Source organism: Solea solea, chromosome 15 (assembly GCF_958295425.1).
Source record: "Solea solea chromosome 15, fSolSol10.1, whole genome shotgun sequence".
NCBI classification, from domain to species: domain Eukaryota; kingdom Metazoa; phylum Chordata; class Actinopteri; order Pleuronectiformes; family Soleidae; genus Solea; species Solea solea.
Window position 1 is genome coordinate 1,882,529 of NC_081148.1, and position 14,229 is coordinate 1,896,757.

The 14,229-nt window shown below is 44.4% G+C and overlaps 1 protein-coding gene across 5 annotated transcripts in view; it reads left to right on the plus strand.

Moving 5' to 3' along the window:
- Nucleotides 1-11,137, plus strand: part of LOC131473909 (kinesin-like protein KIF20B) — a 44,147-nt gene extending 33,010 nt beyond the window's left edge. For 4 of the 5 annotated variants that reach the window (XM_058651524.1, XM_058651526.1, XM_058651527.1 and 1 more), the window contains exons 31-35: nt 6,254-6,295; nt 6,970-7,044; nt 7,283-7,388; nt 9,755-9,900; nt 10,521-11,137. In XM_058651524.1, the coding sequence (XP_058507507.1) occupies nt 6,254-6,295; nt 6,970-7,044; nt 7,283-7,388; nt 9,755-9,900; nt 10,521-10,607 (456 nt within the window). In that variant the 3' untranslated portion in view covers nt 10,608-11,137. The remainder of the gene's footprint in view (nt 1-6,253; nt 6,296-6,969; nt 7,045-7,282; nt 7,389-9,754; nt 9,901-10,520) is intronic. The other variant, XM_058651528.1, reaches the window with a different exon arrangement.
- The last annotated feature ends 3,092 nt before the right edge of the window (nt 11,138-14,229 follow it).

A 14,229-nucleotide genomic window follows, 5' to 3' on the forward strand; every position in this document is an offset into this window, starting at 1 on the left:
TAACTAACATATATTTGACCATGAAAACAAGTTAATATATGTAAGTAGACCTCCATAACTAGGGATGCACGATATATCGGCATTAATATTGGTATCGGCCGATGTTCGTCATTTTTTAACATATCGGCATCGGTGCAATGAGTAAAACTGCGCCGATTTTAACAACCGATGTTTATACCCGTCTAATTGCTGTTTGTGTATGTGTGTCGGGAAGGGGACAGCGTCAGTGATGCAAGCGCAGCACAAGGTGTGTGTGTGTGTGTGGAGGAGAGAGAATGTCAGCGGTGTGGGCGATTTTTCAGGGTGTCAATAGAAGATACGCGAAAAGCATTATGCAACACTTGCAAAGTCGAGGTAATGCGAGGAGGGTTCCGCGTCAAGTCATTCAATACCACAAATTTGATCATGTCATTTGAAAAACCGCCACCCAGAAGTACACAAACAACGGCAGGAAGCTAACGCTAGTAACATTAGGCAGCAGACAAAAAGAAAGCAGCGCAGCTGGGACTCGACCAAAGGAAGACAGTGGCCAGGGCAATAACGATCAAGGTAATGGAAATGATTGCTCTTGACGACCAGCCGAGGGTTCCGACGGTTGATAGCGCATATTGAACCCCGCAACAACCTGCCAAGTCGGCGCTACTTTTCCGATGTTTTGCAATTGAATAAATATCTGGTTGCCATGAATACTGGCAAGTTTGATAAAGTATTTTAACATGTTTTTTTTAATTATGGCAGCTCTTAGTAGAGCTTGTCAGGTATTGTTTCTCATATCTGTTGTGTAGTTTTATTGTGAAGGGAAGTGGCGCGGTTGTTGTTGCCGGGAGGAAGGGTTGTTGACTTTATTTACGTACCCAGTATAGACGCCCTTATCTCGGTTACAGTAACTTTGGCAGGGTATTATTTTTATTTATGTTCATGTTTGTAATTTATGATCCAAACTTTCTCACAGGAGTTTAGTGAGTTGAGGGAGTTAAACTGTACTTTAATTTAGTTACACACTTGCTACAAGTGGTAAAGGTTTCTAAAAACCTTTACTTGTAGTTGGTTACTTGTGTCTTATGTGACCTTGTTATTTGGAGGTAAAACATGTTTTGAAAATAAAGAAAGACATTCAAAAATTCAGCTTGCATGATTTTCATTCTGTACAAACTTTTATCATCTCAGAAACTTTTTTTAAAAACATATATCGATATCGGTAAATATCGGTTATCGGCCATAGCAGCAATATTAATATCGGATATCGGTATCGGTGGAAATAGTCATATCGGTGCATCCCTATCCATAACTAACATACTGTATATGTGACCATGAAAACAAGTTAATATATGTAAGTAGACCTCCATAACTAACATATATGTGACCATGAAAACAAGTTAATATATGTAAGTAGACCTCCATAACTAACATATATGTGACCATGAAAACAAGTTAATATATGTAAGTAGACCTCCATAACTAACATATATGTGTGATACAAGCATTCTATGTCGCCTTTAAGAAATGAGAATAGGATAAAAATAGAATTAAAATACAATACAATAGTAAGAAAATTAAAGTAAAAAAGATAAAATTACACTCTAATATAGAGTAAGTATCAGGGGTAAGTAGGAAAGTGAGTGGACATTTACGACGAGTTAAATATCCGAACAGCAGTGGGGATGAAGGACTTTCGGTAGCGCTCTGTCCTACACTGAGGGTGCCGGAGCCTGCCACTGAAGGAGCTGCCGAGCCCCTCCACAGTCAGGTGCAGTGGGTGGAGTGTGTTCTCCATGATGGAGGCCAGTCTGGATAACGTCCTCCTCTGTCCCACCTCCTCCACCGATTCCAGCGAGCAGCCCAGGTTCAGTTTCTTTCTGTCCCGGTCCGTGCTGCCCGCTCCCCAGCAAACCACAGCATAGTGGATGGCAGAGGCCACCACAGAGTCGTAAAAAGTCCGGATTAGAGGTCTGCACACTCAGAAGGACCTTAGTCTCCTCAGGAGGTGGAGGTGACTTTGACCCTTTTTGTACAGGGCGTCGATGTGAGTGGTCCAGTTCAGTTTATTATTGAGGTGAACACCCAGGTACTTAAAGTTATCCACCAGCTCAATGTCCGAGCCCTGGATGCTCACCGGTGGGTGTGGTGGCGTCTTTTTCCGGAAGTCGATCACCATCTCCCTCGTCTTTCCGGTTTTCAAGCACAAGAAGTTGCTCTCACACCAGTCCACAAAGTCCTTGTTGACCGACCTGTACTCCAGCTCGTCCCCCTCAGACACGCAGCCAACAATGGCTGAGTCATCGGAGAACTTCTGGAGGTGACAGCTGCTGGAGTTGTAGGTGTAGTCTGAGGTGTAGAGGGAGAAGAGGAACGGTGAGAGAACCGTCCCCTGAGGCGCCCCGATACTGCAGATGGCCACCTCAGACCTGCAGTCCTGCAGCCTCACATACTGTGGCCAGTTGGTGAGGTAGTCGGTTGTCCATGCAGCCAGCTCCGTCCCCACTCCTACGTCCTCCATCTTCCTCCACAGCAGCGCCGGTCGGATGCAGCCCGGTGCTGCAGGTAGATGACGGCGTTATCCACCCCGATCTTCGGCCTGTAGGCGAACTGCAGCAGGTCCACCACGGAGCTCACCACCATGCGCAGATGTCTGAGGACCAGCCTCTCCATGGTCTTCATCAGATGAGAGGTAAGGGCGACGGGTCTGAAGTGGCTCAGCTCGTTTGCGTGCGCCGTCTTAAACCACACAGGAGGTCTTCCACAGGACCAGGACCTTCTCCAGTCTGAGGCTCAGGTTGAAGATGTGCGCGACCACCTCACAGAGTTGGTCAGCACAGTCCCTGAGCAGTCTGGGGCTGATCCCATCTGGTCCCACAGCTTTCCTGATCTTCAGTCGCCTCAGTTCTCTCCTCACCTGCTCAGTTGTCACAGAGAGGGGGGAGTGAGGGGGAGTGGGCAGCTGGGGCTGTGGGGGGTGGGGTGTTGGAGTGAGGTGTTTTGGAGGTGAGGACGGTTGGTGGATGGTGGCTGTAGCCGCTGGAGAGCAGGCCTGTGAGGAGTTGGGGGCAGAGGTGGAGAGGGGAGGGGGCCCTGATCGAATCGGTTGAAGTATGGATTCAGTTCAGTGGCCCATTGCTGGTCCCCCCCTGCTGTGACTCTGGCTCCACTCTGTCTATGACCTGTGATGTTCTTCAGGCCTCTCCACACATCCCTCGTCCTGCTCTGCCCCATCTGCTCCTCCAGGTTTCTCTTGTAGATGTCCTTAGCCTTCCTGATCGCCTGCTTGAGCTCCTGCTGGACTTCTTTCAGCTCCTCTCTGCTCCCTGAAGCAAACACCCTCTTTTTCTTGTTCAGCAGGACTTGAAGTTGAGGGGTCACCCATGGCTTGGTGTTGGCAAAGCACCGCACCCTGCGGGTTGGTTCTCCTCACAGAACTTTATGTAATCTGTGAAACAGTCATTGAAGCCGTCGATGTTATCACCATCAGAGATTGTTGTCTCGAAGCAGTCTCTCAACCTCTCCTTGGCTTCTTCATTCCACATCATTACAGTTCTTTTCTGTGCAGGCTGCCTCCTCACCACGGGTTTGTATGCAGGTCGCAGACGTATCAGGTTGTGATCAGAGCGGCCGAGTGGAGGGAGGGGGGCGAAGGTGTACGTACCCTTTATATTTGCATATAAGAGGTCCAGTGTCTTGTTCTCCCGGGTGTGGCACTTCACGTACTGTGTGAACATGGGGAAAAAGGGGGAAAGCGAGGCATGGTTGAAATCACCATTTATGAGCAGGAGAGAGTTTGGGTGTTCCGTTTGCAGTGCCGCTGTGCAGTCTCTCACACGCTGCGGCTGCATCGGCTGAGGGAGAGATGTAGACTGTGTACACAATCACATGCGAGAACTCCCTCGGGATGTAATACGGCCGGATGCCAAACGCAATGTCCTTTGTGCAAACTTGTTCTTTGATGGAGACGTGCGCGGGGTCGCACCATCTCTCGTTAATTAACACCGCCACTCCTCCGCCTCTCCTCTTCCCAACCACATTCCGGTCCGCACGTACCATCTTAAACCCCTCCAGGGAAACGACAGAGTCCAGTGTCATCTCCGTCAGCCAGGTCTCCGTGAAGCACAGCAGGCTGCTCTCACTGAAGTCCCTCTGGTGCCGGGTCAGCGCCGCAAGCTCGTTCGTTTTGTTCACGAGGGAGTGGACGTTTCCCATGATGATGGATGGAATAAAAGGACGGAACCTACGTTTCCTCTCCTGTTTCCTCCGACCCGCTCTGCAGCCCCGTCTCTTCCTCTTTAAAACCGTTGGAATTGTCCATGCCGCGTTGAGAGAGAGAGAGAGAGCGGTGGTGTAAACAATGAATCTGCTGAGCGTGTCTGCCGACGGAGTTCCCAAAAGTGTCGAGAAGAGCATTAAACAAAATGCAAAAGTAATAAAAGTGGTCTCATTGTGCGCGTGGTGGCAGCAGGATTCGACCATTTTGAGGAAAAAGCGTGAAACGCGCCAGAAAGAGTTTCTCGCAGCGCAAGCAGCTCCTTACTCTTTCACTCTCGTTTCATCTCGTCCTCTATTTTCCCTCCTCCTCCTCAGCACTTTTATCATCTCCTCCTCTGCTGTCCTCCCTCCTACTCCTCCTTCTGTCCTTCCTCCCCCTCCCCAGCTGCCAAACCTCTAACCTTCAAACCAATTTCCTCTGCCTCCTCCTCCTCACTCTCAGCATTTCCTCTTCTCTGTCCACTTTCATCCAAACATCACACGCAGTCTGTTTTTGTGTTTTGACCTGAAAACGTTTGCAGCTCTTTTCAGAGCCGTGAAATTCACCACAGTTTTGCCGTTCACGTTCGACGACGGTTACATTTGTGTTTAACGACGCCTCCACCTGCTGAGGAAACCTTGGCGCTCTGTGACCCCAGTCTCATATAAAGTCCTTTATTCCCTCTGCAGCATCAGCCATCACACCATGTTTTATCTGACGTCGCTGTTTGTGTCCTGTGAGTGTCAACGTTTTTGAAAGTGTTGAAGACATATTTCTCTCACTGATGACCGTAAAGTCTGTCTGTCCAGTTAATCGTGCCGTGAGTTTACGTACAAAGTCCATGCAGTGGATGCAAATTTCTCTTACGCTGAAAAATCCACCTGAGCTGGTAAAATAAACAGAAATTATCCAGAAAATATACAATAAAATATTGTTCTTTTAGCTTCCCTCGAGTCAGTGATCGGTGTAGAAAAACCCTCGAACATGAAGAGCACGAAGAACGTGAAGAACATAATGAACATAAAGAACATGAAGAGCACGAAGAACATGAAGAACATAATGAACATAAAGAACATGAAGAGCACGAAGAACATGAAGAACAGAAAGAGCATGAAGAACATGAAGAACAGAAAGAGCATGAAGAACATGAAGAGCACGAAGAACATGAAGACCATAAAGAGCATGAAGAACATATAGACCATAAAGAGCATGAAGAACATATAGACCATAAAGAGCATGAAGACCATAAAGAATATGAAGAGCATGAAGAACATGAAGAACAGAAAGAGCATGAAGAGCATGAAGAACATGAAGAGCATGAAGAACATAAAGAGCATGAAGAACATATAGACCATAAAGAGCATGAAGAACATATAGACCATAAAGAGCATGAAGACCATAAAGAATACGAAGAGCATGAAGAACATGAAGACCGTAAAGAACATGAAGAGCATGAAGACCATAAAGAACATAAAGAATACGAAGAGCATGAAGAACATGTAGACCATGAAGAACACGTAGACCATGAAGAACATAAAGAATACGAAGAGCATGAAGAACATATAGACCATAAAGAACATGAAGAGCATGAAGAACATAAAGACCATGAAGAACATATAGACCATAAAGAACATAAAGAATACGAAGAGCATAAAGAGCATGAAGAACATAAAGAATACGAAGAGCATGAAGAACATAAAGAATACAAAGAGCATGAAGAACATGAAGCAGCAGCTGCTTCGTCTACTAACAATAAAACTACATGAAACATTTAATGACCTCATTCATCTGTGATCACATGATTGGAACTGAAGAGACAAAGTTTTTACTTCTATATTTGTTTACCACAGTGTTGAGAACTCCGGTGCTGAGCGAGTCGTCTTTCAGATTATCATTATTATTGATCAGATTGTTATTTATCAGATGAATCAGATTATTATTGATTTATTGTATTGTGTGTTTGTTTATTTATTTATTATTGATCACAGTTTGTTTTTAACTCTTTTTTCTTTTTTAAAGTCTCATATTTTCAGGAGGAGTAAACGACAAACGACACGCGAGGTACTTAAAAAAAACAACGTAATCATCATGTTTTCATCATCGTCTTCATCACCATGTACCTCAGTCATTCACTGCAGTTTTACATTATTGACGCTTTAATCGGCTCAGTCATGTGATGATCGACAGTTCAACGTCTAGCTCTAATGTTTAATCACATCTGTCTGTCTCTCTCTGACTGTCTGTCTCCCTCTCTCTGACAGTATGTCTCTCTGACAACTCCCCATGTTTTTCATCTTTTTTCTTGTTTTATTATTATTTTTTTTTGTGTGTTGACGTTGACCACGCCCACTGCTCCGCCCACTCAGGTCATTAGACTGTGTTCATGTTACAAAACACATTCATCACTTCATCATTTATCTGTTTATATTTATAATCTGTATAATACAGAATCACAAATATGAAATACATTCTCCTGTTTGTTGTTCATGGAGGTTTGTGAACACATGAATGCTCCTCACCAACGTTACTGAAGGTCAATGTTTCTCTGACACTCGTTAGGTTGTGTTTTGAGTGTGTCAGAGTGTCTTCTTTTTTATTTAAAAATGATCGAGACTGTTAAATAAAAACAAAAAAAAACAGTGGAGATGTTTTTATAACATCTGATCCTGAGTCTGTCAAACACTCTGACTAATGCTCTGTGTGTGTGTGTGTGTGTGTGTGTGTGTGTGTGTTAGGAGGAGGTGGAGGCAGAGAACAGGAGGAACACGAGGACCAAAGTGCCGCCAAAGCTGACCCCACACAAAGAGGAGGTGACAAACACACACACATGAATCATCTTCATTCATCATGTACCAGCGTTCCCACAGGTCCTTGAAATCCTTGAAAGTTCTTGAAAATGGTCCTAAACAGACATGGGTCATTGAAGGTGCTTGAATTTGTGTGTGATTGACAGATAGCACTAATGTAGTTGGCCTGAGGGACTGTAATCTGATTACCTGAGTCACATGACTCACTGAACCACGCCCCCCTGCTCTTCTCTCTGCTCAGAGCTCCTCCCCCGCCGGTCGCGTTGACTCCCGCAGCAGGAAGGAGGGAACGCTGCAGAAGATCGGAGACTTCCTGCAGAGCTCGCCAACGCTGCTCGGCACCAAAGGTGAGTGAGTCACCATGGCAACCTGACGCCCGGTCCACACCCGGTTCTGTTCGCAGGGTTCCCTACGGGTCCTTGAAATCTTTGAAAGTTTGTGTACTTGACAAAAAACAATGTCAAGGTCCTTGAAAGTTTTTGTAAATGGCCCTAAATAGACATGGGTCATTGAAAGTGCTTGAATTTAGTGTTGATATTTAGGTAAATGTTTGTTACGGCGCCACCTACTGTTTGATGCCCTGCGCTGGTCGATGTGGAGACATAATCCCTTGTGTTGTTGTGGACACATTTGGTCCTGGAAAGTCCTTGAAAAGTCCTTGAATTTGATACCATCCAAGGTGTCTTTAAACCAGTCTTTCTCTCGTTTCTGATCACATTCTCTGTGATCGCAAAACTACCTCAATAATTCACTAAAAAGTCAACTTTTATTTCAGTGTCTGATGATTTTCAATACTTTTTTTTCGTTTTTTTCATGGAGCACTGACTGTGCTGAGAGCGCCCCCTGGTGCTGAGAGGCAGCAAGAACACGTTCACTTCTTTATCTCACTGTTAAACTGAAGTTTGTAAACCGCTCACTCTCCCACACCAAACCTCATAGAGAAAATCAGTGATTTTAACATCACACACACAGGAGTCCTAACCTGGAGTGGGCTAGAGGCAAACCAAAGGGCAACCCATGGAGTAGGGATCATCCTGCACCCAGACACAGCAAAGAATCTCTCAGACACAGTCTACATCTCAGAGAGCGTCATCAAGATCACGATCAGGGAAAAAGACAGCACTTCCAATTACTTCCAAGTCTACGCACCTTGCAACGACTCCTACACAGAGGAGAAGAAACTCTCGGACAATCTCTCCCAAGTACCTGACGAGGAGGAAGTAGTTGTAATGGCAGGGTAGGAAGGAGGAGAGACCCCTGGACAGCACATCTGGGCCCCCAAAAACACAGCATGCAACTATAACAGACATCAACTACTAAATCTTTGCACAGAACATGACCTGGTTATTACAAATACTCTCTTCCAGCATCGTCCCAGCCACACCCAGACCTGGTATCGGTGCAGCGATATGACAGTCTCATCCCATTTCAAATGTCTCGGACAATTTTCTTGTCAAGTGACCCATGGAGAGTGTTCATGCCAATTTTCACGCTTGTATCATAAACTGAACGATTCTGGCTTAAATCAGCACTTAGCCGCTCCACTACAACACACACCAGCTATTGTAGATCCTTTGCTTAGCGAAGGGGAGGGTTGCACAGATGCAATCTTCACACTCAGACAACTCTGTGAGAAAGCTTTTGAGTACCAACAGCATCTCCATCTTGTCTTTGTTTACCAGGAGAGCTTTTGATCTGGGAGATACTAGAACAGTACGGTGTGAAAGGACAACGTCTAGAGAACATAAGAGCACTCTGCTCTAACAGTTGAAGTGCAGTACAAACACCAAATGGCTTCTCCAGCTGGTTCCGGGTAAGATCCCGAGTGAGACGGGGACATGCGTACTCTCACCCTTACTGTTCAAGGAAGCCAACCCTGATCCTGTATCCCTGAATGAACAGCTTTTTGCCGACGACCAAAGCATTCTAAACCCCGCGACGCCCCCCCAGGCATAAGCAGCAGGATAAACTCCTGAAGCAAGCCACAGAGTTCAGATACTTTGGGAGCATATTTACAGATAGACAGAGAGATAGAGGCAAGAATACAAAAAGCAAACTCTGTCAACTATCAACTAGCACCTCTCCTAAAGCACCCAAGCATACCCATGGAGATCAAGGCCATCTTCATTCCAACCCTCACCCAGCAGTTTCAGACGTGGACCATCAACAAGGCGCAGGAAAGAAAACTCACAAGCTGCGAGACGCGGTGCCTGCGAAGAGCAGCCGGAAAGACGGGGTCAGAAATGAAGTTGTTAGAGAGATGGTTGGAAACAAACCTGTCCTACAGTACATCGCCCAAGCAGAGGGTACAGTGGTTTGGCCACCCAACCAGCCTTAAGGGCTTACACTGCCAGGTACTCAGGAGTCAGGGCCAGAGGGATAGAGGGAGGAGCAGAGTCCCTCCGGGCACATGGCATGACAGGATAAAGTAAAGTAACTACACACAGGAGTTGTTGATCCACTGCTGCCTCCATCACTAAGTTCAAATGTCTGATTTTGTCACTTCAGTGTTTGAAAGCCAACATTCAGATTGACCTCAGTGACACAAAGTGACCACACGAGGCAGCAGAGCAGCAGCTCCTGTGTCCCCGCCCGCTGAAATCACTGATTTTCTCTGAGGCTTGGTGTGAGTGGTTGAAAGCAGAGCCATGTTCTTCTTGTCTTTGACTCTTTAAATAAAGTTTAAATAAAGTTTAATTTTATGTCTCTGCAGCAAAAAAGATGGTCGGTCTGATGAGTGGACGCAGTGAAGCAGAGTCTTCATCCTCGTCTTCATCACTGAGTCTGAGAGCGAAGAAGAACAAACGTAAACTGTACAGACCTGAGATTTCATCACCGATGGATCTGCAGTCAAACACTGTGAGTCCACACTGACACGCTTTCAAAATAAAACACTGAGTCCACACTGACACGCTTTCAAAATAAAACACTGAGTCCACACTGACACGCTTTCAAAATAAAACCCTGAGTCCACACTGACACGCTTTCAAAATAAAACACTGTGATTCCACACTGACACGCTTTCAAAATAAAACACTGAGTCCACACTGACACGCTTTCAAAATAAAACACTGAGTCCACACTGACACGCTTTCAAAATAAAACACTGAGTCCACACTGACATCCTTTCAAAATAAAACCCTGAGTCCACACTGACACGCTTACAAAATAAAACACCGAGTCCACACTGACACGCTTTCAAAATAAAACCCTGAGTCCACACTGACACGATTTCAAAATAAAACACTGTGATTTCACACTGACACGCTTTCAAAATAAAACACTGAGTCCACACTGAGTCCACACTGACACACTTTCAAAATAAAACACTGAGTCCACACTGACACCCTTTCAAAATAAAACCCTGAGTCCACACTGACACCCTTTCAAAATAAAACTCTCAGGATGTGTTTGTAGAGTCTAAATGTTTGTAGTGTTTAAATGAAGACAAACCAACATTTTATTTTCTTTGTTTTCAGATCATCAGTTTGGATCCAGAGGAGCGAGAGCGAGAGAGCGACCATCAGATCATTAAGAGACGTCTTCGCTCCAGGATTCTCAAATAATTCACCTCTGTTATTTAAACAAGTTTTTTTTATATGTTTTTTAAGAATAGTTCTCATTGTGTTATTGATCTCCGTGTCTGTGATGAAGGTAAATCACTTAGTTAAGCTTTTACTTTATATTAGTGATCAATAATCAGCTGTTAGCTAATGCTATATCCACACCGCTGTTACTACACTTTTATATCTCTGTTCACTTTATAGACAAAATACTGACTTTTACTTTGAAGTGCAATTCATTCCTTGTGTTTATTTCCTGTGCTCGAGTGAACGCAGGTTTGTTTTTGTTGGTTTTTTTACATCGTGTTTTTGTTCTGCAGCGGCAAAACAAGTGTCTCCTCACACTCCCACTGCACTTTATCTTCAACAACAGGAACAGGAAGTGACATGGGCGTCACATGACACACGCCGAAGATCGCAGTTTCTGCCCCGCAGCCGTGTTAAAGCTGCCTGACGTTAAATTCTGCACTTTTCTGTTCAAACGTTTGTTCGTTAAAAACGTTAAATCAACTTTAACAATTAAAAAATACAAAACAAAACACAGTTTTTCTCTTTTGTCTTTTCTTCATGTGTTCACCTTGTCTTCTTGCTCCTCTGCCTCCTCAGCTCTGATTGGTCGTCTCTTTGACCTTGAACAATCTTGTCTGTATTTGTGCATTTACAGCAAATATGACATCATCACAGTGAGTTCATGAACCGCGGGACATCGACGGACGTGAAGACGAGCAGCGCTGTCATCCTCATGGAACAGGAGTCGCAGCGCCCCCTGCTGATATTAATTTAGTCTCTGTGTCAGACAGGTGCAGCTGCTCGATGTCGCCCCCTCTGGCCACACTGGTCTCCTGAGACTGAATCTAAAAATTCAGCAAAGTAGCTCAGGATCCGAGGACATAGTAAAGCTTTTCACTACTACAAGGAAGCTAAGCTTCAATATGCAGGACCATTAACTGCTATTTCTGAGGTTCTGAGTATTTTTTTCCATGACGTGTCCAACAACATTAGATCACCTGGAATCTCAGAAGCAGATTCATTTCAGAAAGGTCACAGAGAAAAGATGGTGATTGTTGGTCGACCTCTGAGACACATGATGTCTCTACGCCAGCAGCCTCTCCCTAACAGTAAAGAAATGCAGAGGAAAAGAACCACCAAACAACAGAGAAGCAATCCTAAATCCTGTGACCATCACTTCAAAACCGCGACCTGGCAGAACCTTTACAACACATTTTTTATAACCCTACTGCTGTTCACCATTGCTGGTCCTCCGCTATGGGTCTACCTGTCCAGGGAGACACACGTGGAACATCCATGTTTTGACAACCATCGGACACCACAGGTGTCTTGGACGGGTGTACACTGTTGTTCCGCAAACACTCGGACTGTATCCTATCACCACAATTTGCTCGGACTCTACGCTATTTACTCATCTGTTCTGCGTGATGGTTGTGCCACGATTGACCAGCGCAACCAGAAAAGACAGCGGGGACTCACCTCTCCACCACGGAAGATCCACAGCATAGGCTTACTACTCCTCTTGCTGCTGTTATCCGGAGTTGTACAACTCAATCCAGGACCAGTAGTCACTCGGAGTGCATCACAAATCATCGGTGCCAAGCTCCCGTCAATAACATCGCCCAGGGAGGTGAGTTTCTGTGGAATACCCGTACCTGGCCTCCCCCTACTTGGAGTCGATGCCTTGGCTTTAGATTTCAACAAGCGAGCCAGCACAACGGCGGCGGCGCTAACGGTGGAACACCAGCCTAAAAACTCTACTCCTAACGCTGTTAGGTCCATCAATCTTGCTGTTGAAAAACAAAGCTCTATTAAAACATTTCAAACAGTTAACCACGCAAAGGTCGTTTGGGATCCGAAGCGGAAACCGAGAGGACTTTTGGGCGGCCATTTAAACATCAGGAGTGTCGTCTCAAAAACTGAACACTTGACTCATTTACTTGCGAACTCAAACTTGGACAATTATTCATATCTGAAACATGGCTTCAACATTCTACCCCCATCAATGTATTTACAATGAGTGGGTTCCAATGCTTCAGACGAGACAGGGCCGTGGGAAAAGGGGGCGGGGTCCTTGAGTATGTGAAAGACTCTCAAATGCGAACGCATATATTTCAAGCCGTAAATCTCTCTTGAGTATGTCGCACTAAAAGTGGTTTTGTCTCAGCAAATTATCAATAAATCATTATTATAGGCTTTTATAGACCCCCGACTGCCAATGACACATTTTATGACGAATTTGCTGATATTCTTAAAGAATGTGACCATAACAAAGAAATTATTATTATGGGGGATTTTAATCTCAATTGGGAAGATAAGTCTAAGAGGAGAAAGTTAAAAGTTATTACCGACAAATACCATCTAGAACAACTGATAAAGGTAAAGTACACAACTTGATCTTTTCTTCTCCAATAACCCTGAAAGGATAACTTAAACGTATAACCTGATCACTGGCTTGTCAGACCACAATCTAACTCTGGTGGCAAGGAAATTAACCAGCAAAAGATTTAAGATTAATGCTTCAGCTTCACGCCACACAAATGTTAACTGTTTACCTAAAAGTAAACAGGAAACATTTGATAATGAGATAAATAACTTGGACTGGGGAGACATTTTATCCTCTGAAAATCTGGAGAATAGTTGCCAGCTATTTACATCAAAAATCAACATTGTCAGAGATAAACACATCGTTAAAAACAAGAGAAAAAATAAGAACAAGGTCAACTTGCCTTGGTTTAGTGAAATTCTATGGCAACTGATGAAGAGTAGAGACGCTGCCTTAAAAAAGGCCATTCAAACCAAAAGAGACGCAGACATTTTGGTCTATAAAAACCTAAGGAACAAAGTCATAAACAAACTCAGATTAGCCAAGTCACACTTCTTTCTCAAACTTTTGAATGATGCTAAAGGGAACAGCAGCGAAATTTGGAAAAGCATCAACAGTCTCTTAGGGAGAGCTCAACATCACACTGACGATATCCAGCTCACAGTTCAGGGCCAGACAATAGATGACAATGCCAACATTTTTTTATTGACTCTGTTCAGAGACTAGGAAATCATTTTAAGACTGGTGAACAACTCACTGACCTGAATGTTGCAGGACAGGGTTTTGACCTAGTCACAGTCACTGAAGAGGAAGTGAAGAAAGTGATTTGTTCTTTAAAAAACTCAAAAAGCAAAGATGTCTCTCATCAGGACACAGTGTTTATCAAAAAACATTCAACCACACTAATTCCTCCAATTAGTCACTTGGCAAACCTCTCCATTATTCAAAGTTTCTTTCCTCCACACTCGAAACAGGCCATTGTAACTCCTATCTTTAAATCTGGTGATCGCAATATAGTCACTAACTACAGACCCATTAGCATCTTACCAGTAATTTCCAAAATTGTAGAGAAAATCGTCATAAACCAACTTACTGACCACATAAATAGCTGTAACCCTGGTCTTGACTCAGCACATTCCACAGAAACAGCCATCCTCCACCTAACAGAGCAAATCAGACTAGGTCTGGACAAAGGTGGAAAGTTGTTGGAGCTGTGTTCTTAGACTTAAGTAAAGCCTTCGACACAGTTAATCATAAGGTCCTTTTGTCTAAGCTCTCCAACGTCAACCT